The 24,479-nt window shown below is 36.3% G+C and overlaps 1 protein-coding gene across 3 annotated transcripts; it reads left to right on the top strand.

Annotated features, from left to right (window-relative positions):
- Positions 1-1,063: 1,063 nt before the first annotated feature.
- LOC121265343 (L-2-hydroxyglutarate dehydrogenase, mitochondrial) lies at positions 1,064-23,460 on the top strand. 3 transcript variants are annotated; one of them, XR_005940652.1, is made up of 6 exons: positions 1,064-1,477; positions 2,789-3,070; positions 3,245-3,681; positions 21,020-21,179; positions 21,966-22,128; positions 23,138-23,361. XR_005940652.1 is itself a non-coding variant. In XM_041168934.1 (5 exons), the coding sequence occupies exons 1-5, from the start codon at positions 1,160-1,162 to the stop codon at positions 23,249-23,251; spliced, it is 1,311 nt and encodes a 436-aa protein (XP_041024868.1). In that variant the 5' UTR covers positions 1,064-1,159; the 3' UTR covers positions 23,252-23,460. The 3 variants fall into 3 exon arrangements, 2 of the variants coding, with proteins under 2 accessions (XP_041024868.1, XP_041024869.1); XM_041168934.1 differs by lacking the exon at positions 21,966-22,128 and having other exon boundaries at positions 23,138-23,460; XM_041168935.1 differs by lacking the exons at positions 1,064-1,477; positions 21,966-22,128 and adding an exon at positions 1,521-1,696 and having other exon boundaries at positions 23,138-23,460.
- Positions 23,461-24,479: the final 1,019 nt, after the last annotated feature.

The following is a 24,479-nucleotide window of genomic DNA, read 5'->3' as shown; positions in this document are numbered from 1 at the left end:
CATAGGAACAACAACAACGTGAGTCTCTGGTATGAAAGTGAAAATATTTCTAGTTGCTTTATATTTCCATCTCTGCCATGGTCACGGGTGGTGTTGTGGTTAGAACTGGTCACGTCGATGTAGTTGCCCATCTCTGGTGTGGGTAGCGTCATTGTCAACGAACAATCATAGTTCTACCATTTCTTTAAAGAATAAGAAGTGTGAAGCTGAAGAAGAAGAGATAGAACATAAGAATGAATAACAAGAAGAGGATAGATAGAGAGTGGAGAGCGTGAGAGAAGATGAAGTTTGAAGTTGGTTTTGGAGATAGATTCTCATGCCTATCGTTCAGCTTCAAGAGGTGTCAAAAGTTGGTTGGTTTAATTTGGATTAAGGTTGTTTCTGTCTAATTCAATTTGTTGTAAAGATGTATATTAGTTAATTCGAATATGTGACAAGGGCATTTTAGCGTAACCTGAGTCTCTTTCAGGATCATTTTGGTCAGATTACCATATGTAATAAGGCATTTAGTCTAATGTGGAATCTATAGAGGGATATTTTGGCACAACTCATCATATTCTTACAGACTCTAAACCCTCCATTTTGTATTAGGAGTTTGGCTACTGGTACCGATAAAAGGTATGATAGTTTGGACCGATAATTGTAATTTGTTTTTTTTTTTTTTTTTTTTTTTTTTTTTTTTTTTTTAAATATCTGCAAATATTTTTGAAAAATAAAAAAATTCACAAATTCATTAATAATCATTTCATTAACCATTAAAAGAAATAAAAAATAATAATTGTTTCAACTTATCGGAAGCATCGTTTAATTTAGCATTTCTCTTTGTAGTAGATTGATCTTTTCTCTGTTACTTATAATTCTCACACATTATATATTATATATTTTTTTTTAATTTTTTTAATTTTCTTTCTAATTTTATTATTTTTAAATTAATTGATATATTCTATTAATCTACACATCACATATTTTGATAAGAAAAAATAATAAAAAAATTAAAAATATGAAAAATAAAAATATGATGGGTGATGCGAGAGGATGATAAGGAAAATTTTTCTTACGGGTGAACAAAGCCGCTTTCCATGATACCCGCATGGACCGTAACTATTGCTGATGATGCCATCCTAGAAGCCAGACCCTCGCTCCAGAAGAAAGCAAGAAAATGTTGAAGCACGCGCTTGAGCGTCTTCTGAGAAACTCGGAGAGAAATTTACGATCTTCGTTCTTGCTATCATCATCAAGAATTATGAGACGGAGGAGTTTGTGCACGAAAGCTGTCCGAGCAGAGAGTGGAAGGGAGAGAGCGGAGTGCGTGGTGATTGGGGCCGGTGTGGTGGGACTAGCAGTGGCCAGAGAGCTCGCCCTCAGAGGCAAGGAAGTACTGGTTCTCGATTCCGCCCCCACTTTCGGCACCGGCACCAGCTCTCGCAACAGCGAAGTCATCCACGCCGGCATTTACTACCCTCCCCATTCTCTCAAGGTCTTTCTTCTTCTATCTTCTTCTTTACTTGCGAATACAATCCAAGTTCGAAGTTTAACGCTTGGAATCGCACTTTCGCCTTGCTTCTATTAAATCCGGCCACGCTATGATTCAAAACCGATTTGTTTCCATCATATAATGATAATTACCTTCTGGGTCAAGACGAACCGGTTGCACAGCTTAGCCATTGGAAAGGAAAGGCGGCAAGTCGGAGATATAGTAAATATTAAAGAAAAATAAGATATAGTAAATATTAAAGGAAAATATTCCTGTGGTGCTTCCCAATAAACCCTGATGCTGTCTAATGTATTATCTTGGACTTGTTACTTAGCTAGTACGTCCAAGCTAGATAAAGGGTTGATTTAGATGGTCTCAATTTGAGAAAGCTCGATAATGGTTTGCCTCCAGATCACTCAATGAATAATCGAAATAAGCTTCAGCCGGATACTTGGATCATTTACAGTTCATTTGTTTTTTGAAAACTTCTAAAGCATAACACCTTCATGTGCCAAACAGTTAATGGTGCTACATGGGTGTTACACTAGTGGCATTACGAGTAGCAGGACTCTTTTGGATGACTGAGCTAGTGAAAGACAATAGTCAAATGCTAAATCAACCAATCAGACAGTATTCCGTTCATTCACAGTAGCAAAAACTGTAAAGGACTGTTATTCAACTACTTATCATGTTATAACTAGATACGAAGGCTGACTGAAGGACTGCCTAGCTTTCACACAGCAGCATGTCGGCAATGTCATCATCTGTATAAACATTGACATAGGAATATAACATATGTGCGGAGCTGAATCCTTATTCAGTACATATGAAAAACTGGTAGTTATAGAATGCATAATCATATCATATGGTAGTTATAGAATGTATAATCATATCATATGATTCACTGGCCATTTCTTCGACTAACTATTCCTCAGGTGGATAAATTAAGACTAATCATAATTGTTCCTCTCAGAATCCAATTTGCTTTTTTGATCTTCAAAGGTCCAACCTTCTAAGTTGACATAATTTATTACTTTCAACTTACAATAAGGAAAACGCTTCATGTAAACATGTAATTGATTTGACCAATCTGTTGTCATGGCTACTTGGAAGCCATTTAGTCATTTTTGACGTTCTCCACTGAATGAAAGGGAGAGAAGAAGGGACTTTGTGGATCAGTAGTATGGTCACTCTGTCTCTCACTTGTAAGATTTGAGGCTTTCGATTTTACAACGTTCATTCCTAGTTTTTAAACCGAACATGATATAAACATTTTGTATTTAGTCTAGAATGTAACTTCAACCATTTTCTCAGGCAATTCTCTGTGTAAGAGGAAGAGAAATGCTGTACGAGCTCTGCTCTGAGCATGACATTCCTCATAAACAAATTGGTAAGCTCATAGTTGCCACTGGAGCCTCAGAGATTCCAAAGTTGAATAATTTAATGAATCTTGGAATTCAGAATGGGGTTAATGGCTTGAGGATGATAGAGAGTTCTGAAGCCAAGAGAATGGAACCTGAACTGCAATGTGTCAAAGCCTTACTATCACCTGTTTCTGGGATTGTTGATACTCATTCCCTAATGCTATCTCTAGTGGTATGAACTTCTATTTTTATTGTTTCTTAGATTGAATATTTATGAACTAATTACATGCTTTTATATATTTCCAATACATCTTTGCTGGAGATCTGTTCTTCATTCTATGAAAAAATTATCTATATTTAGAATTATCTCTATATTGACAGGGATATTACCCACATGTGGGTCCAGGGGGAAGCTGAAAGTCATGGAACAACATTTTCCTTTAATACTACCGTCATTGGTGCCCATCTCGAAAGAAACAACTTGTGCCTCCATGTTTCTGATACAAAACGCCTCGAGAACTGGAATGGAAGATTTCTACTGCACCCGGACCTAGTACTCATTCCAGAGTTGGTAGTGAACTGCACAGGCTTGAGTGCACCTGCCCTTGCAAAGAGATTTGATGGCCTGCATAGTGGAGTTATTCCCCCTGCATATTATGCCCGGGGCTGCTATTTCACACTCTCTAGTACCAGGATCCCTCCTTTCAGTCATTTGATATACCCAATACCAGAAGATGGTGGCCTTGGAGTGCATGTTACTGTGGATCTGGATGGGCAAGTCAAGTTTGGTCCAGATGTTGAATGGATCAAAGGTATAGATGATATTTCAAGCTTCCTGAACAGGTATTTCCTTTTGTTCTGTGCCTATTTTATTTGATACTTCCCTTACTTATCCACAAAAAAAAAAAAAAAAAAAAATTGATACTTCCCGTATTTTTTCAATTGAGGGCTAAGTTCTATCTAGAAAAAGGAAAACACAGGAGTGCTTCAGTTATACATTTAACTTGATCAGTCACTACCCTGATTGAAGTTTTGAACAAAATGCTTTACAAAGTGTACTGGAGGAGAAACTCCTTTCACTAATTTAATATTTTATGCATTAATGACTGAAACGAGTTTCTCGGGTCTGGGATTTTACTGGGTAAAAGACATGTTGCATTTGCAGGGTATCTGGGATTCCTCTTAAAAAAAAATGTATATTTATATGCTTTGATTTTTCATATATGAAGGTAATGTCTGAGGTAGAAGTACCTTAATTTGTTCTGCGACTTCAGAAGTTTTATTATATGCATGTAATCACCTAAGCAGATTAGGGATGACATGGAGTTTATTTAAATTGTGTGTTGGAGAGGCCAAATATTGAGTGTTCTGTATAGAAATGTGGTGGCACTTGTAGGATAATTCGGGTGGAGTATTAAATGTGTGGGAGACAAAGGGTTGGGGTAGTTGTAGTGACTTGCTTTGCTTTTGGAAGGCGTGTTTTGTCCCAATAGGGCTTGGTGTACATTGGATAGGTCTCTAATTTCTCCTTCTTTGGGTGATGTTCATTTAGGGGCTCTCTATTATGGGCTAGGTGTTCTCTCTTGTATACACTTAGTGTACTTGGTTACACCTATTGATATTAATATATTTTTACTTATCAAAAAAAAAAAAAAAATGTGGTGGCAAATGTAGTCAGGGTCACATACAGTGAAAATATTTTATTGGTTTGCAGAATGAAATGGTCATTTTGTGCATTTGAATGTGCATGCTTGCAAAATCATTTGGGATAAATGCTTTTTTAGGTTGTGATGATGTTGATCAATTGAAATCAAATTAGCTGACATGTGTTTGTTTATGCTTTATCTGTTGGTTTGTCTCTTTGTTTCATAATGATCGCATCTATGTTGTTAATTCCTATATTTAATGCTGAACTTTTATTTCATGCTAATGCATGGGGTTGACTTCTAGACTGTGCTTTGTGGTCAATATCATTTTCGTTATTTAGGTCTGATTTACTTCATTCACCTTGTGACTAGACATCTATGTGCTTTTATGGGATTTCTGGGAATAATAGAGCTTTTGCCTGTGGAGCTTTAAGCTGTAGAGTTTTGCCCAAAAGCTCTACTTTTATAAATTTGTATTTGTTGGTAAACACGTCTAAAGAGCTTTAAAACTATTATGCTCATTTGGTATCCCAAAAAAATGCTTTTACAAGTAAGAAAGAACAAAAAAGGACACTTAAAGTTTCTCATTATCTATGAAGAAATGGAATTATAATAGTTAATATGTGCTTTAATGAAATAATACTTTTACTTATATAGTATAATTTTTATATCAAAATGGTTAAAATGAGTTTATTAAAGTTCTTAATGGTTTGATTTCATACTACTAACTTTTTAAAACTATTAACTGGGTAAAAGACATGTTGTGTTTGCACAATCTCTAGGGTTCCTCGCCTAAAAAATTTTTGAAAACTGACTAATTTTTTTGGAACTTCATATAAAATAGTTTTTATTCCTAATACGATAGAAAAATTCGTAAATTGATCTAATATTTTTTTAGTTTAATTTCACATTGCAATAAAATAATATAAATAAATACGAATGATTAATAAAAACTTCTCATTTATACCATAGTAACTCCAGAGGAATTATTACTGCAGGGCAGGCACAAGTAATATATTTAAATTTTTATGGCATCCTTCTTTCATCTATTTTTGTAGTTTGATTAGGCCCAAGTCATAAGCTGGGCCGGTTATATATACTATATTGAAAATATGTTTACGGTATTATGAACCATATGGTTAGAATATTTTTTTTTTGATAAGTAATAAAGAACCATATGGTTAGAATATATTGGGGAGTATGCAAACTACCAAAATGAGAAATTACAGAGCATTTTGTTTTCAAGAACAAAGAATATAGCATCAAATAGGAGTATACATGTTTACAATTTAAATATTGAAACAAAAGTGTTGATAAAAATATTCTTTAATATAACTTATTTATTATATAAACTAATAATAAGACAAATACTCTTTTTTTTTTTTCATTCCAATCTTTCAATTATTTAGAAATATATATATATATATATATATATATATATATATATATATATTAGCATATGAATAAGAGAATAAGTCATAAGTTCTAGTTGCATGATATATTGTTATGAAAAATTAATTGTGAATATACGATAGTGCACATTACTAGCTATTATATTTATTAGTGTATTATAGGCATAGGACAGAAATATCTAGTTATGGCATAGAAGCTATTGTGTATACATGCACACACATAGACAGACACAGACACATAAATTGTAGTAGAAGTATATAAAAATATTGAACTACAAGTTGTAAGTGATATTTATAAATCACAATATGTGTTATCATTTACATAGAAGAATAAAAACCATATTATATATAAAATCAATTATATGATTCCCTTGATTATAGGGAAATAGTATCATCACCTTAGGTCATTATGCATATTATAATTAGTTGATTACTACCAATCAATTATAGTTCTATTAATCTATTAATAAGCCATAGTGATTGCGCTATTTGACCTTCAGTGATGATAATGTTAATTGCAATAAATACATACTATATATACAAGTTATAATGTTAATTAGTATATTGTAAAAATACTGGCAAGACTTAACTCCTTTTTCTCTCTTCCAGCAGATCAGTATAACCTCCTCCCTCGGTCCGGCCAATGCCGGACCTGTCCATTGGTTTTTTCCCGGTTTTTCTTTTATTTTCCGTCCATAGCACCGAGATGCATCGATCTGCTGCCTACCGGCCTCCTACGACTACCACGTGCCCCACCACCAGATTCTCCAGCCGTCAATCTGTCGGACTGCAGAAGAAAACTGACCAAAAGAGCGGCGCTTATGTCTCACGCGCGGCTCACACTGCGCTTGGGTCTCATGCGCCACCGCACCATGGGGAGTCTGCCGCCACCACGTGCAGCACCATCGGGGTCAGCGACTTTGGATCTCTTAGATCCAACTTTCACTTTCTTTCCAAGAGTGGTGCGTGACCTACATGCGCCTCCACAACCAGTGTCGGTCATTTGCCGGCAAATCAACCCATCTTCCGGTTGCTATTTCTCTATGTTTATGCTTTCCTTAACCAAAGATCAAGATAAAATGGGCGTGAAAGTCTCCTTCAGCCAGTCTAAACTAGCAGAATGTAGTACACAACAATCCACTACGACTTCTAGTTGTAGTTTTATAGTCTGTTTATCAGACTATGTAAAAATCGCTTCAAGCGGCTTCCTCTTTGTGGGAAATGGGTGGGAGCCAAATCTTTGGCTACAGATCCCGCTGTTTTATTTTTCTGTTGTATGTGTTGGTTTTGGGATGATTGTTGGGGGCTCTCACTGTCAAGATAAGTAGAAATATTGTGTGAGCCTTGTGGTTTCTCTCTAATATATAAACTGTACAAAGGATTCTATACATGGAAAGAACTATGTATATGCAAATTCTATCCCTATACAATCTGTCAAATATTAAGCTAATTATTCTGAAGAGTAAATCAAGAAAACAAATATGGAAACAAGTATAGAAACAAATATGGACAACAAAGCTGTGCATTGATAGCCCCCCACAAATTGATGCGGGTTGATCAACCAGCATCAATTTGCTACTTAGGAAGCAATGTCGATGACGAGTGAGAGCCTTGGTAAAGATATCAGCAATTTGTAGTTCGGTGGAAATATGCGGAAGAGTGATAACACGAGCTTCAAAGGCTTCACGGATAGAGTGATAATCTACTTCAATATGCTTTGTGCACTAATGATAGACAGGATTGACCGTGATCAATAACACTTGTATTATCGGCATGTAAAGATGTAGGATCGGTCTCAGAGAAGTCTAACTCAGCAAGCAAATCTCAAAGCCAAATAATTTCGGAACAAGCAAGAGACATTGCTCGGTATTCAGATTCTGTAGATGACTTAGAAACTCTGTCTTGCTTTTTACTCTTCCAAGAGATCAACGCATCACCTAAGAACACGCACCAAATAGTGATGGAGCGACGTGTATTAGCACAAGCAGCCCAATCAGAATTGCTATAACAACAAGACGGGCAGAAATGCCCCGAACATAGTGTATGATCCTACGGATAGTAGCCAAATGAAGATGACGGGGAGCCTGAAGAAACTGGCTGACTTGCTGTACAGCAAAAGAAATATCTGGTCTAGTGATAGTGAGATAGACAAGGCTACCCACCAACTTTCGATATAAACTGGGATCAGCAAGTAAGTCACCCTCCTCTTTGCAAAGCTTGACATTTAATTCCATGGGAGTATCGATAGAGGTAGCTTCCTGTAGTCTAGCTGTAGCCACCAAATCACTAGCATACTTATGTTGATTGAGTGAAATACCAGAGGAACTATGATGCACTTCAAGACCAAGAAAATACATGAGAGACCCAAGATCTTTCATATGAAAGGATTATGAGAGATGAGTCTTGAGCTGGACAAGTAAAGCAGAATCGGAATCAGTGATCATAATATCATCAACATAAACCAAAAGGACAACAATACCCATGTCTGATTTCCGAAGAAACAATGAAGTGTCATACTTGCTCTGCTTGAAGGAAAATTGTAATAAAGTGGTTCGAAACTTATCAAACCAAGCCCTTGGAGCTTATTTGAGATCATAAAGAGAGCAATGAAGTTTACACACATTGGAGGTCGGAGAGGGAAACAATCCCATGGGTGGCTTCATATAAATACACTCTTTAAGGTCCCCATGAAGAAAAGCATTCTTGACATCCATCTGATGTAGTGGCCAATCATTGGAAGCAGCAAGAGCTAGGATCGTATGAACAATGGTCATCTTAGCCACATGAGCAAAGGTCTCATAATTGACACCATATTCCTGATTATTCCCAAGGGCAACAAGCCGAGCTTTATAATGATCTAAACTTCCATCAGAGCGAACCTTGACTGAGTAAACCCATTTGCAACCCAGCGGAACTATAGTGGAAGGACAAGGCTCATTGTCCTAGGTGTGATTGGCCTCTAGAGCGGCAATCTCTTCGTGCATAGCTTGTCGCCAACAGTCATGCTTGACATCATGTGAGTGGCATGTGGGAATATCAAAATTGGACAATATAGCAGTAAGAGCTGAAATAGAATTGCCAGAAGAGAACCCATACCTATATGGGGGTACAGACACTAGAGGAGAGCGATGTACCAAAGGCTCTGGAGGCGCTGCAACTGACTGATTCCGATGCATGTTAGGATTAGATATCGGGTGAGCCACCGGAAGAGACTGTGGGTGGGAGCGTCTTGTATACACCATACCTAATTTAAAGCGAGAACTGACTTGATGAAGATCTAAGAATTGTTGCTCAAAGGAGGTGAGGACCATAGTAGAAGAATAGGGCACAGAAGACATAGGAAAGAAATGTTGATTTTCAAAGAAAGTAACATTCCTAGAAATGTGTGTGAGATGTAATGTAGGATCATAGCAAACAAATCCCTTTTGACACACATTATATCCCAAGAATGCACATATAACAGATTGAGTAGATAATTTATGTCGCTCATGAGGAGGTAAATGAACAAAACATACACAACCAAAGATACGGAGATTATCATAACTAGGTTGCTTAGCGAACAAACGGAAATAGGGAGACTCCATGTGTGAGACTTGGGAAGGTAAATGATTAATCAAGTGAGTAGCAGTTTTCAGATCCTCGACCCAGAACATGGATGGAACAGATGATTCTAACAAGAGAGTACGTACCACATCAAGAAGATGACGATTTTTGCGTTCGGCTACTCCATTTTGTTGGGGAGTAGTGGGACATGAACGTTGATGGATAATACCTTTAGAAGCCAAGAATGCCTGAAACTCAGTAGACAAATATTCACCACCAGAATCTGTGCGTAATGTCTAATAGTCGCAAAAAATTGATTGTTGACATACGCTAAAAACTCAGTGAAAGTACGAAAAACCTCAAATTTAGAGCGAAGAAAATAAACCCAAGTGAATCTGCTATGATCATCAATGAAAGTCACATGGTATTTAAATTTTTCATGTGAACTAACTGGGGAAGGTCCCCAAACATCACTATGGATAAGATCAAAGTATTGAGAAGCTCTACTGGCATGCAAAGGAAATGGAAGAGTTTTGTTTTTACCAAGTTTACAATAATCACACTCAAGAGATAAAGAAGAAGAACGTTCTTTATTACCAAGAAAGCCAGAGTGCAATACATGAGATAAGATCTGAGTCTTGGGATGGCCTAAATGATGATGCCACACCAAACTCAGATTAGGAACATTATTACAAGCAAAAGACTTAATAGAAGAAACTAGAGAAAATGCTAGAATAGGTAAAAATAGTGGAAACAAGCGCCCTACTTTAGGTCCCTTCGCGATCGGCTCCCCTATGACCTGGTCCTGCACAACACAACCATCACCAGAAAATTAACAGCACAATTGTTATCAATTAATTGACCAATAGAAATAAGATTTGTGGAAATTTGAGGAGCAAGAAACACATCAGTAAATGTAGAAGAGGCATCTCTGACAGCAGCTATTGGCAAAGAACTGCCATTGGCAGTTTGAATGGCAGATTGACCAGCATAGGGTCGAACATGACACAGAGTTGTGGGAGTATTCGTCATGTGTTTAGAAGCACCTAAGTCTACGTACCAGAGTTTAGTAGAATTTTTACCTTGAAATCCCATCGTAGATAATGCCAAAATTAGCATTTGTTGCACCATTTCTGGTGTGCAGTAATTTGCTGCAGGAGGTGCAAGATCAGAGGAAGTACCTGAGAAAGAGCCATTTTCTACAGAAGTCACTGTGGGAGGAATAGTAACAGAAGTCTGGAATGCTTGAGCCTGACAATTATGTGGGTGGATGCAACATTCTTTGATAATGACCTTTTTTCTTGCAATAAGAACAATATTTCTTGGGACAATTGGCAACAATATGCCCATATTCCTTGCAACAGAAACACTGCAAATTTTTAGAAGTCATAGGTGACCTTTGTCCTTGGGCAGCATAAGCCACAGTTGCCGTTCCAGAACTGCCATGAGATTGCTCCAGAATAGCTTGAGTACTTAGACGTTGTTCTTCGTGAAGTAACTTACCAAAACAAATATCAAGAGAAGGAACAGACGATCTGTTCAGTAGAGAGGGGCAAACATATTCATATTCCGGGCGTAGTTTCATAAGAAACTGATCACGCCGACTAGTCTCGTGAAGAGTACAGCCCATGAAGGAGAAGCCTTGAGATTGTTGGATGTGTCAGGATTGGATGTTTGGGCGACATCCATGCCATCAATATGACCCCAAAGATCTTTTCCCTTGAGGAAAAGTTCAAACTGAATCCAAGACAAAGCAAAACAGAAACAGCAATGGAAATCAACTGAGACCAAAAAAAATAAACTAGAAGTTTCGGAAGTCACCAAAAAAGATCAACAAAGAAGCCGAAAGCCACAAAAAGTGCTGACCAAGCCGAGAAAAAAATCCCATGTGATAGTTGCTGCACCCAGACCAAGTCGAGAAGCCCACGGGAAGTCACCATAGATAACCAGACGTGCCGAAAGTCACAACTACGAGAAAGCCAGAGCCGAAAGTCACTAGAGAGCTGCGATGTCAACTACGAAGACACAAAGACGCCAGAAGCACCACCAGAGGGCTGCTCCGACAGTCACCCAACCACAGAAATTGCCGAAAGGCTTAGAGAAGGTTGCGTTGACAGCCACCCAATGACAGAAAGTGCCGAAACCACCAGACTTGAAACGTGATTGCCGAAAGTCTCAAAAAAATTGAAGGCGGCAAGAAAGTAGGAGACGGCTCTTGATACCATGTCAAGATAAGTCGAAATATTGTGTGAAATAGCCGAATCGTCGGCCTTGTGGTTTCTCTCTAATATATAAACTGTACAAAGGATTCTATACATGGAAAGAACTATGTACATGCTAATTCTATCCCTATACAAGCTATCAAATATTAAGCTAATTATTCTGAAGAGTAAATCAAGGAAACAAATATAGAAACAAGTATGGAAACAAATATGGACAACAAAGCTGTCCATTGACACTTTCCCCATTGAATCTTGTATTTTGTAACTACTTAGTTTATATATGAAATGCTTGCTTGCTTATAAAAATATATATATATATGAAATGCTTGCTTGCTTGAAAAAAAAATTAGTATATTGTTATATTTATTGGTGTATTAAAAAAGTTGATATGAGTATAATAAGATCATCACTTTAAGTCATGGTATTTACTATATACAAGTTATAGTTAATTAATAAAGTAATTTAATTATAATTCTATTATCAAACAAATATTAGTTATATTATTTAACTTTAGGTCACAATAAAGCCAGAATCAGTAAATATTTACCCTATATAAAAGTTATACACATGTAACATGTAAACATATATCCACATGACAGTTGACAAGTATAACATATAATACATACATAAAATAACTGGATGAGTCATATAACTTGCAATAAATAGAAGCTAATGGTACAAAACTATATATATACATATACCTAGTTATACGAAATATCCTATACATGCCTTGATAACCTAACAAAATATATTATGCAAGGCAAACTATTACTAACCGCATTATACATAATTAAATACATAAAATACAGCTAACATGCAATACATATATTACGATCTCTAAAATGAGCTGAAACGAGCCATGTCAAGCCTATATGAATTTCGTTCATGAGCCTAGATTAAGTCGAGCAGCTCGTTTAATATTCAAGCCATTATTAGTTTTAACAAACGATTAATTTATTAAATAAACTGAACTCAAACCAAGTATATATGAATGGGGCTCGAGCCGTTCATTAATAACTTTGTTCATTTATAGCTCTACCTTTGTTTCTCCATGTCAAATGACCTGCCGCCTTTGTCATGCTTCACAACATGTTTTCACCTTGAAATACAACTATCATTTTTCTGATTGTGAGTACAGCGACTCTATGATTTATCTCTTCAAACTGTTCACAATGCTCAATGATACGAATGCTGCAAAAAAGCCCTTGGGGGTATGTTTGGATAATTAATATTTTGAGATATTTTTGAGAATTCTTGAAAAAAATAATTTGAAATGTGTTTTGTATTGGGTTTTTATGAAAGTAGGTAAACAAGTCTTTTGGATAAAGATGTTTTTAGATGTGATTTGAATAGGGGATTGTATAAGTGGGTGGGTAGATTTGAAATGTTGTTGGATAAAATTTGTGAGAGGCATTTTTTTGAGTTTTTGTTAAAGTTTATTTGTGTCTTTTTTACAGAAACTGACGCAATGAGTGGATGAAAAGTTTATTTTTTGAGAAATAGAGAACCTTTTTTGTGCTTAAAAGATGTTTGGGTTGAAGTTCAAAATTTGTTTGAAAATTTCTGAAAACAAAAGGCAAATCAGAAACCTAGCACTAGATTTGCTTGAAAAGTTTTTCCAGTACACTACCAAAGTGATATCATCATTCTAAACAAGATCTGTGTAAAAAAAACAAGCAAAACCAAAAAAATAAGATCAGCTCTTGTCCAGATTTTGATGATTATCTGGAACATTTTTAGCAAATGACGTTAATGAAGTATGAAAAGGTCCATTGGATTCTAAACTTAACCATGGATTTGACTTCTCAGATTGACTTCATCATTTGTATGGACCAAAGTTTTTCTGATGATATTCGGTGGCCTTTTAATTTGATGATATTTTGGCCATAGTGTAGTTGAATATTAAAGAGAAAAAGAAAAGACCGAAAAGTCCGAGAGAGAGAGAGAGAGAGAGAGAGAGAGAGAGAGAGAGAGAGGGGGAGAGAACCCAGAATTAGGGTTCTTACTGTTAAGAGAAAACAGAGAAATTAGTGAGTGGAGCTTCAAGATTGGTGAGAGAGAAAACAAAGAGAGAGACACCCCGATTGCACTTGTAGGCATGTCTCGGAAGCCTTTGAGTAGCGGTGGCGTGTGAGAGAGTATCCGTTGGACCCAGTTATGGGTGCATTTTTCTTTGTATATGCAGATATGGTGACTCCAAAGATGTGTTGTTTGGATGGAGGGCGTCCATTTGAGGATCAATTTGTTGAAGAGACGCATTAATTTGTTTAGCCCTTGCAACATAATGCTTTGTTATGGCATATAAGATCTTTTTGTTGGATTTATTAGATTTTGGTTTTTCTTTTCTTTTCCTTTTCACGTCAATTAGTCTCTTTTGTTTGATCTGTGAAGCTTTCTCCTAGTAGACTGTTGTGTTTAAAATGTGTGGTTTGTGGCATCTGATGTTCTGCTCTTGCTCGGCTCTTTTGCGTTGCATACCACCTGGTTGACTAAATGTTTGAAAAGAGTTTTGCGCGCTTGTAGCTTCTGCAATGACGTCTCTTCTTTAGGAGATAGTTTGTTCCACTCTTTTTGCGTTCCAATTAGTGTTGTTGTTGGCGGTTTCTGGCCTCTTGGTTGCTGTGTGGTTAATGGCCTCTTGTTTCTGTTTGGCAACTCAGATTTTGTGGCCTTTGTGCTGTTAATTCAACTTTGTTAAGGCCAGACAGCTATTAGTGTGTTGATGTAACAACCCGACCCAAAAATTAGGATGTTTTCATATTATTATTATTATTATTATTTTATAATATTATAGAGTTTTGTTTGAATTTTAAATATCATTTCTTCCTATCCCAACCCGTTAGCAACAACCTCACACTCATCCTAATCCCTTAAATTGATAAATTCGAATCCTATTAGGAGATGAACTCGTATGAGAAAACCCTACCATAGTTTTTCCTCTATAAAAGCTCACGAAGCCTCTTATTAAATGCACCACAAACCAGATCCACGCACTCAGCCACTACACAGCACCCTCACCGACAGTTCCTCCATGTCAAGACCCCACAGAAAACTGCCATGCATCACGCTGCCATGCACATGCCCCTCATGCACGAAAGCAGCCCTGTTTTGCACCCATTGAACAGAGCATCGTCAGCAACAACCATGAAAGGCCACGACTCGACGACGGAGCCACCGCAGCGACTCCACTACGCAGACCATGCATGACCGCGAGAACCACCAGGGCACGCCGCCAACCACCACAGAAGACATCGGCAGTGGCTCTTTGGCCGTATACTTCTACTGCCGTCACCAACCACTTCAAGGGACATCGGAGCACCACCCACGGTGACAGAAACTGCCGACCGTCCTAGCCCCGTCGCACCCACTCCCTTCCGGGTAGCCTACCGCCGTCCGCCACCCTTGCCTCACTCTTTTCCTCTCGGTAAACATCACTCTCTCTCTCTCTCTCTCTCTCTCTCGGTTGCACTGCCGCATGGTTCATTTCCTTCGGCGTCGCACCACCTCAGACGAGCCCCCAGTCGCGCCGCCGTGACCCCCGCCAGCAACCCAGAACCGCCGCACGTCAGCCTCTCTCTCAGTGAGTCCTCTGCCTCGCACGCGTCTCCCGTTGCCTCTGTTTCTCTACATAACGTATTAGTTGCTTTTTAGGTTTATTTTCACTCAGTGCAAGTGTTTAAAGGAGATTACTTTTATACCCTTTGTAACCCTTTCCCATAGTATCTTCAGTGTTTTTAAGTACGATTACATTTATAACTTATTGTTTAAATGTATGTTAATTTATGAATATTAATATGTCATTGTATTGAAGTTGAGTTTATTTTATTAAATAAATATATTAGTCATGAGCTCATTTTACAAGAAAGTGTTTAAAGAATTGGAAATATATTTTTAAAGTATACTTTTAAGTCTAATATTTTAGTTAATTTTTCCTTTATCAATTTAGTAAGATTTTAATAAAATTAATATGTTAAGAATATTTAAATGATATTATTATTTATTCGATTCTTTGTTTAATTATGTTAATTATAAGAAAGGAAACCTATTTTAAGAATTTAAGTTTTTATGACTTATCTTTAATAGAATTGATTATATCTCAAGTATTATACTAAGTTATATTTTGAAAGTAAGAATATGCTATTAGTATTGTAAATAATTTAAGATATCAGTATTCATTGTTTTAGTGATAAACAGAATATTTATTTGATTATGTTCTACGATGTGAATTTTTTTTAATTAAATAAAACTTAGTTTAAGAATTTAAGTTTATGAATTATTTTGAAATAGTTTGAGTATTCATCTAAATTATAAATAAGTATTTTAAGTAATTTAGATACCAGGATTTATTGAATTGTTTAACACTATCTTTTAGATTGTAGATTTAATTAAGTAAGATATTAGTATGTGTTTCCAAACCAATTTAGTGATAGTTATTATTTTGTATAGGTGTCGAGTTACGAAGTGATATTCAGGAAGAAGCACAGCGAGGTAAGTAAATTTGATCATAAATTAGGATCATCACAGTTAGCTTATATGTATGTATTATCCAAGCCAGTTCATTGATAGCCACTATTTATGAACCGCTCATGTCATATGCAAGCATGTCATCTAGCATAGCATACGAACATGTCATTCCACATCATGTTTAAATTCAGAATTTATGATTATGTATGTAGTATGTCATGCATCTCATGTGTATAAGACACGTAAGCCATCTTAATTTTAAGTGTAAGATAAGATCAGATCAGTTAATAAGATGGCCATTCAGATGCATGGTACCAATGCAGTTCAGTTCAGGGTGGATGTGCAAGCCACGAACTCAGTCGTGGTCCACCATAGTATGCCAGAATACTATCAGCGGCTCCCCTTGCGGCCGCAGGATGTGGGGCCGGTGCACAACCTTGCACACAGGGTTAAGTGTGTTGGCCAGTCAGATAAATCAGTTAAATCAGATAAATCAGTCAGATCAGTAAGTTAAAACAGGCATACATAGCATAAGCATCAGTATGAACAGTCATGAATTTTAAGCTCAGCATGAAAGTTTTTATAAAAATCTTATGTTTATTACGTTTACGTTGTGGTAGATTTCTTGCTGAGTCTTCGACTCATTTTAGTTTGTTTTCATGTTTTTTTTAACCACCCAGGTGAAGATGATGATTACGAGCAGGCAGGCCAGGAGTAGAATGAGCATTTATTTTAAGTTCAGACTTTCTAAAATAAAACATGTTTTTATGACATGAATTTATTCAGTTTATTTCATTAATGTTTTGGAAGACAGTTTTATTAGACGTTTTTCCGCTTAATAAATTTCAGTTTTTAAATTATGAAATTATGGGATCTATTGCCGGGTTTATTTTATGAAAAACACGTGACACACCTAGCCTACGGGAAGGGGGTGTTACAGTTGATCAATTTTATTGATCTTTAAATGTCAGTTGATGCGTCTCCTGTGCATCTTGGTTATTTTGTTTGAATGACCAAGATATTTAATCCTTCAAATTGGATTGCATCATTGTTATGCCTTTTGATGATGTTTTATTGCTGTGCTTTGCTACTATTTCCCATCGTAGGTGGCTGGACAACATCTTTTAGTTCATGAATCAAGCTTGTTAAAACCAGTTTAGGTCTTAATTTTTTTGGTTTATAGAATATTGGTTTAAGTAGACAGGCTCTCATTTTGGGTTGCATCATGGTTATGCATTTTAAAGGTGCTTGAGTGAGAATCACGGAAGTTGGGTGTTTATGTTTATGCCGATTTCACAATAACTTATTTAATTTGTCTCTATACCTATCTCCCTCGGGACGAGGGATTTGTTAGAGCTTGCTATTCTAAAGGGGAGTAGATTATTTGTCTCATCTAATGGATGAGATTCTTTTTCCCCAAGTCCCCCTTTTTGCATTAGGGTTTCTAGTCCCTAAGACATGCTTTTTTAGGTTCTAAGGTATTTAGAGCTACTTTGTCTTCTTTTAAGGGGATTAAGCTACCCGTATCTCCCATTTAAAGGGAGTTAACTTGTAGTGTTGCATTAGGACCTAGGGTCCTGAATGCAAGTATTAATACACACTTACATTATCCTAAAAAAAATATATTTTATCTCAGTGACAGTATATTAAGTGCATTGTTTTATTATTATTTTTTATAAGTAAAAGTAAAACTATATTGATAGAAATAGGCATAGCCCAAGTACACAAGAAGTATACACAGAAAATGCCAAAGTTCCACTAAGCTCTAGTGAGGGATATGAACAAATCTTGAAAACTGTCCTCATTACAATTAAGACCGAAGCCCATGAAAATAAAGTATTATAAAAGAATCTCTTTAGCTCATCCAAGGAATGCTCCCGGTTTTCAAAACACCTCTTATTTCTTTCCATCCACAACAACCACATAATGTAAATGGGAATCATTTTCCACATAGCGACAATGGAGCATTTCCCCTAATACCTTTCCAGCACCTAAGAATATCCACAACTCTTCTAGGCATAACCCATGCCACACCAGTTCGGTTAAAGATCTCATTCCACAAGAACCGAGCCACCTCACAATGTAACAAAAGATGATACATAGATTCCCCGTTTTTCTTACACAAGAAAAACCAATCTATAATGATGAGACCAAGTTTCCTCAAATTATCAGTGGTGAGCAATCTCCCAAGAGAAGCAGTCCATACAAAGAAAGCAATCTTTGGAGGGACCTTACACTTCCAAATAGCCTTCCAAGGAAAAGAATGATCATTAGAGAATCCTGAGAGAGCCTTGTAATAGGAACGCCCGTGAACCTATTACTCCCAACAGGAATTCAAATCATCTTATCCTCCGTCACATTACTGAATGACATCAGCATACAAGGAATCGAAAAAGTCAGCAAACATTCCAAGTTCTAATTCATGAGCTGCTCTAAAAAAACTAACATTCCAATGGAAAGAATCATTAGAACACACCAACAAATCAGCCACAACAACCTCTTTATTACTAGAAATATGGTAAAAAGAGATGGAAAAACACACCAAAAAAATCAGCCACATCAAATATCGTGTCAAAAGTAAACACCATGCTCATTTCCAACTGCCAACATGCAAAGGTTGGAGAACCCCTCCCATCCGGAACAAATATATTTCCACAAACCCACACCATATGCCCCCTAACTTCATTAGAACACAAACCCCCCTCTAGCTCCCATATTTTGAATCCATAACAGCTCTCCACAAGCCTTCCCTTTCCCAACGATATCTCTATAACCATTCCCCTAAAAGTGTTTTCTCGAAGGTCCTCAAGTTGCGCACCCCCAAACCACCACAAGTTACTGGAGAACATAATTTATCCCAACCAACAAGATGAAACTTGGCTTCCTCCCCAATACCTCCCCAAAGGAAACTACATATAGTTTTCTCAATATGAGATGCCACACCTACAGGTAGTGGAAATAAAGACAAAATGTAGGGATGTTAGATAAAGTGCTTTTGATAAGAGTTAGGGGAGGTTTGGATAGTGAGTTGAGATGAAAGTTGAAATTCGAATAAAATATTGTTAGAATATCATTTTTGTTTTGGGATTTGGAAAAGTTGAATTGTTTGTTATATTTTGTTTGGGAATTTGAAAAAGTTGTAATGATTAGATTAGATGAGATGAGTTGAGATGTTTTTGGTATCCAAACAACACCTTAATCTACTGCCTTTGACAAATAAATTATTTTCCATCCTGACAACCTTCTATCAATCTTTTCTAACACACCATCCTAGATAGAGTTCCTCTTGAAAGCAGCCTCAATGGAAGACCAAGATATTTCATGGGTAGCGATGATACCTTACAGCCCAAGATGTTTGCCAATCCCTAAATATTAATGTAACGCTCCAATGGAAGATCCAAACCACATGAGATATACTCTAAAAGGACTACTCAATGATACAATTGGAGCCCTATTGGAACCTTATAAAGAGCAAGAACTCCTCATTCCCAAGCCATGTGGGATCGATCCTATACACCAGCTACTCTTATCTATCATATGGGGTATCATAATTAAACATTGCACGCATAGGAACCCTTTCAGACTTTGAAAGAGTCACCTTCAAACCCGAAACAACTTCAAAACAAAGCGAAAGAGCTCTCAAATATTGAATATGACCACAGTCCGGCTCACCAAAAAGTGAAGTATCATCAGCAAAAAGAAGATGAGAAATATTAACACCTCCCACGGAATAACTGGCAAGAAGACTTCCATCAACAGCAGCACCAACATGCGACTAAGTGCATCCATCACAATAACAAACAAAAAAGGGGAAAGAGGATCCCCTTGTCTTAATCCCCTAGAGCTGTGAAAAAACCCCCTGATGCTGCATTCACCAAAACTAAAAAACGAATAGTAGAGATATAATGCCTAATCCATGAAATTCATCTTTCTCCAAAACCTCCCCTCTCAAGTAAGTAACACACAAAGTCCTAGCTGACATGATCATATGCCTTCTCTGTATCTAATTTGCAAAGGATCCCAGGTGTAACCGCCTTGATTCTACTATCCAAACATTCATTGACAATTAGAACTAAATCCAAGATTTTTCTTCCCTTCATGAAAGCATTACGAGGTTTTGATATAATGCTACTCATAATGGTTGTCATTCTAAAGTGCATTATTTCCCTTTAAATTTTAAAATATTGCAACACACTGACACTTTAGTTACATCCAACAATTACAGACATTGCTGGAATATGATTGGCATAATGAACTTAAATAAAAAGCTAATTATAAACTAAATTAACATACTATAGAATCATCAATTGTCCTGAAAATTTAAGATGGTGAGAAATTATGAGTTTAATCATTCATTTAATACTTCAATAATCCCTCTTCCTTGTGGACCCAGAAATGTGAGGCCAAACTCATGACCTACTTAAGTACATGTGGGGAGAATAAAGAGTGGGTTCCAACACAAATCCACTTATCTATTATCATTTGTCCTTAAAACTATAGCTGGTGGATCAGGATGAATTTAGTCATTTAATGATACTAGTGAAGAAAATATCACGGACAGTTGTTACAAACCCAAAAGAATTCTATATGTGCTGCCCATAATTTTAGCCCTTGGCTTCTTGAGGGAATTTTTTTTTATTATTCCTCCATCCTAATATGTGGTGCGCCATCATATGGTAATATGTGCTTCAAGTGCTGTTTTTAACAGAGTAAAAATAAAATGATTTACTTAGAAGTGCAATGTAAGAGGCAAGGAATTCATTCGTATGTGCTTTTCAATGAGTGGTTCCAGTTGCTTTCTGACATGTTGGATTCTTTTGGCATTGCTTTCACTTCATTGTGGTATCTTTGCATAAATAAATGGTATTTGATACCAAGGAAACCTTGATCCCAGGTTTGAGTATTCTGTATGCCCTGATCGTGCCAAGCGATTTTACCCAGAGATAAGAAAGTACTACCCGAATCTGACAGATGGATCTCTAGAACCGGGATATGCTGGGATTCGACCTAAACTGTCAGGACCTCAGCAGTCTCCTGTTGATTTTGTAATACAGGTTGTTTCTTTCACCCTCATTTTTTATGTGAACTTATACCGTTGATAAACAACCAAGTATTCCTGAGCCTTATTATTGGCTAGAAAATGCATGCATGTCAAAGTAGCTTTAGATAATAACTCCCACTCGTTTAATGATACCCCTTTTGTCAAGTAATTAATTTTGGAAAAGCTTAAATGGCTTTGATTGGCATCTTAAAAAGTTAAAATTGATAGTTGTGAGTCGGGAGCTATTGGATATCATGCACACTGAAACCAGAGACAGATGCATTTACATATTTATGAAATTTCATTATTGTTTTTCATGCGTATGAATGTTTGCAATGTTTATGGCTTAGGTTTTTTAATTTTCCATACTCTTTTATCCCATCGTAGTTTTCCCAAAATTAAAATGCTAACAATGAGGCCAAAGGCTTCTGCTGAGGCTAACAATTCATGCAATTGGAGATGTTAAATCAGTCCCGGCCTGCTCTGATATAGAGTATCAAAATAATAACGTGAAAATATGATTGCCGATGTTGGTACTTTAAGTTGGTGTCAACATTGAGATGTGGTACTGGCACCTTTCCATGTCTTCATTGCAGGCCTCCTTTGGTTTCTTCCGTCATGGTTACAGCTATGTGGGTTATTATTTTCAAGAGATGTGGAATGACACTAGTGTAGGGCGTTACCACGAAGAGATGTGAGATGAGATTATCTTTCTAAATCCAGGCAATTTACTCTTAAAATTGCCATTTGGTTAGCATACTTATATTATGCCCTCTTACCTATCCGTGCTTCTGAACAGTTGACAGGTTAGAGGAACTTCAGTGAGAATCTTTTTGAACCTGGTATTTAGAGAAGGGTTCAAGTATCATCCTTTTGAATCAGGGGAGTTTGGAATTATGAGCTAATAATGTCCCATGGAAATGGCTGAGGAGATATGCAGTGAAGAATTATTCTTCTTGAATGTAGGTGATGGGTTTAGAAGATTGGAAAGGGAGTGGTGATTCAGCTAATTTGGCAAGGGAGGGAAAATATTATCAAATTACTGTTTGTCCTAAAAGTTTAAATAGAAAATGATAAATTTATCACTTAACCCTTATTTTAACAGATAAAACTTTCTTCAAATGTAGAGTTCTAATGGGACTACTACTATTGTAAAGAAAACCCCTAGTTGATGGGCTGTTTTTGGGCTCTTCCTTGAGGAGGGATGAGAGGAGTGTGATTTCCTATTGGCATGATGGTATTTGGAGACGTTTTGCTGAAGTTTGTTACCCCAGATGTATCAACCAAGTTGGAAATGTTTGTTATATAGTTTTCAGGGGATTGGGAAGTGAATTAATGGAAGCTCCTTTTTCGCATATTTTTCACTGGCAAAAGACTTTGGCATCAACTAATTACAAAAATCTTGAAGGAAATTCCTATTTTAAGGTGACAAGGAATGAATTCGAGGAATAATGCTTTTGTGATGCTTTGTATGGCTATGCTTTATGTGGATTTTGGAGCATCTGGAATGAGCCTAATAATAAAGCATTGAAGAGTGAGGAGATTTCACTTCGTTATTTTTTATAAATTTTCTTGACCACTATACATTTGGCTTTTGGCACATCTTGGAATTGACTATTATCTTTTCTTGAAGTTTTTATGTTTAAGCATGCTTTTTTATCTTACATTTGTATGCCGAGTCTTTTGATCCTTCTCTTTGGTGTACTAAGGCTGCCATGTCTTTTAAAAAAAACTAAACTTGTCAGAAAATCCCGCCCCAATTTGTCCATCCCCAAATGATATTGGGCTGTCTTTCCATTTAAAACGCAGTGAAGTGGCTCCCTCAATTGAGATGGAACTGTAGTTTAAATACATGTGTATTAATAATATGTAGAGTCTAGTTTTGTTCTGTTCTTTTCATGGGTGCTGCAGAGGTAGTTGAGGATGGTATAGCACTGGGTTAAGTGGCTAATTGTAATTTCATTGATGCAGGGTGAAGACGCTCATGGGATACCTGGTCTTATTAACCTTTTTGGGATTGAGTCACCTGGTTTGACTTCATGCTTGGCAATTGCAGAACATATTGCTGCTAGATTCTCGAGATAAATTACTTTGATAAGATGGAAGTCCATTCTGTAATTTATATATATTTGAACGAAAAGATCTGTCGATCATGATTCTATATGTCTTATGCTGATCGTAAGTTTTTTTTTTTTCGTTTCAGTAAGCCATTCCGATTTAAGTTTCGGAACAAAATATATGGATTCAGAGTTCCCATTATACTAAGTGTAAAAAATTCGTGTTTCAACAATTGTTAAACTTCACCTTTTATTTGTGTACAACAAGTTGGCAACTTATCCTTTGTTATGCCAAGTTTGAGCTATCATATAAGTTGATATAATTCGGGTCAACCTCATATTTCTAAATTAATGATTAGTAGGTTCGACTACAATTACCTGGCATGTGGTTGTTGCAGATGATTGTTGCTTGCTCATAAAATTATACAAAGATTGTTGAAAGCATAAAACATAAAAATCTAAGTATTCTAAGCTATTACAAAAATACAAGTAAATCTAAAACTATTACAAATTAATCTAAAACTATTATAAATTGTCAAGTAATTGAAATGAATAATATTACAATATTAGAAATTGTATATGGTAGACTAGCAACTTAGCAAGTTGACTTGAGTCTTGAGATAGAAATTTGGGGGTGGTGGGCTAGTGAGACTGTGAGAATATAAAACCTGAAATATTAAAAGGAAAACAAATTAAAATTACAAATAATATAATGATTATATATATATGTAAAAACAAAATATAAACATTGGGAATTTGGGATGAAACTTGGCCAAGTGAGGGTGTGAGACAATAAAACCTGAAAAACAAAATAAGAAAAAAAATCATAAATATAAATATTATATAGATATGCGATAAAGTTACAAAATTAAAATTACAAACCAAGACGAGATTGAGATTGAAGAAGAGATCATTGGGATTGAGAATGTGAAAATGAGACTATAAAAGCTGAACAAAGACAGATGACAACCAATTAGAATTACAAACAATAAATATTATATATATACTATGAACAAATAAGTGAATCATTATACAAACCAATAGTAATGGTGGATAGAACGGAGAAGTCATATTGTGGTCGATGTAGACATAGGGGCATTTGTCAAAGTTGTCATTACAACAATTAAATTTGAATACAAGTAATAACACAATATATTATAAGTAAAAGCAATATTATAGCAATATCAAAGGTAAGAGCAATTGCTAGATGCAGGTTGTGAACCATCGGTCTTCTCCTCAAGTCTCCACAAAGTCTA

Source organism: Juglans microcarpa x Juglans regia, chromosome 5D (genome assembly GCF_004785595.1).
Source record: "Juglans microcarpa x Juglans regia isolate MS1-56 chromosome 5D, Jm3101_v1.0, whole genome shotgun sequence".
NCBI classification, from domain to species: Eukaryota; Viridiplantae; Streptophyta; class Magnoliopsida; order Fagales; family Juglandaceae; genus Juglans; species Juglans microcarpa x Juglans regia.
The sequence above is the reverse complement of the archived record's forward strand: the minus strand, read 5'-3'. Positions and strand labels throughout refer to the sequence as shown.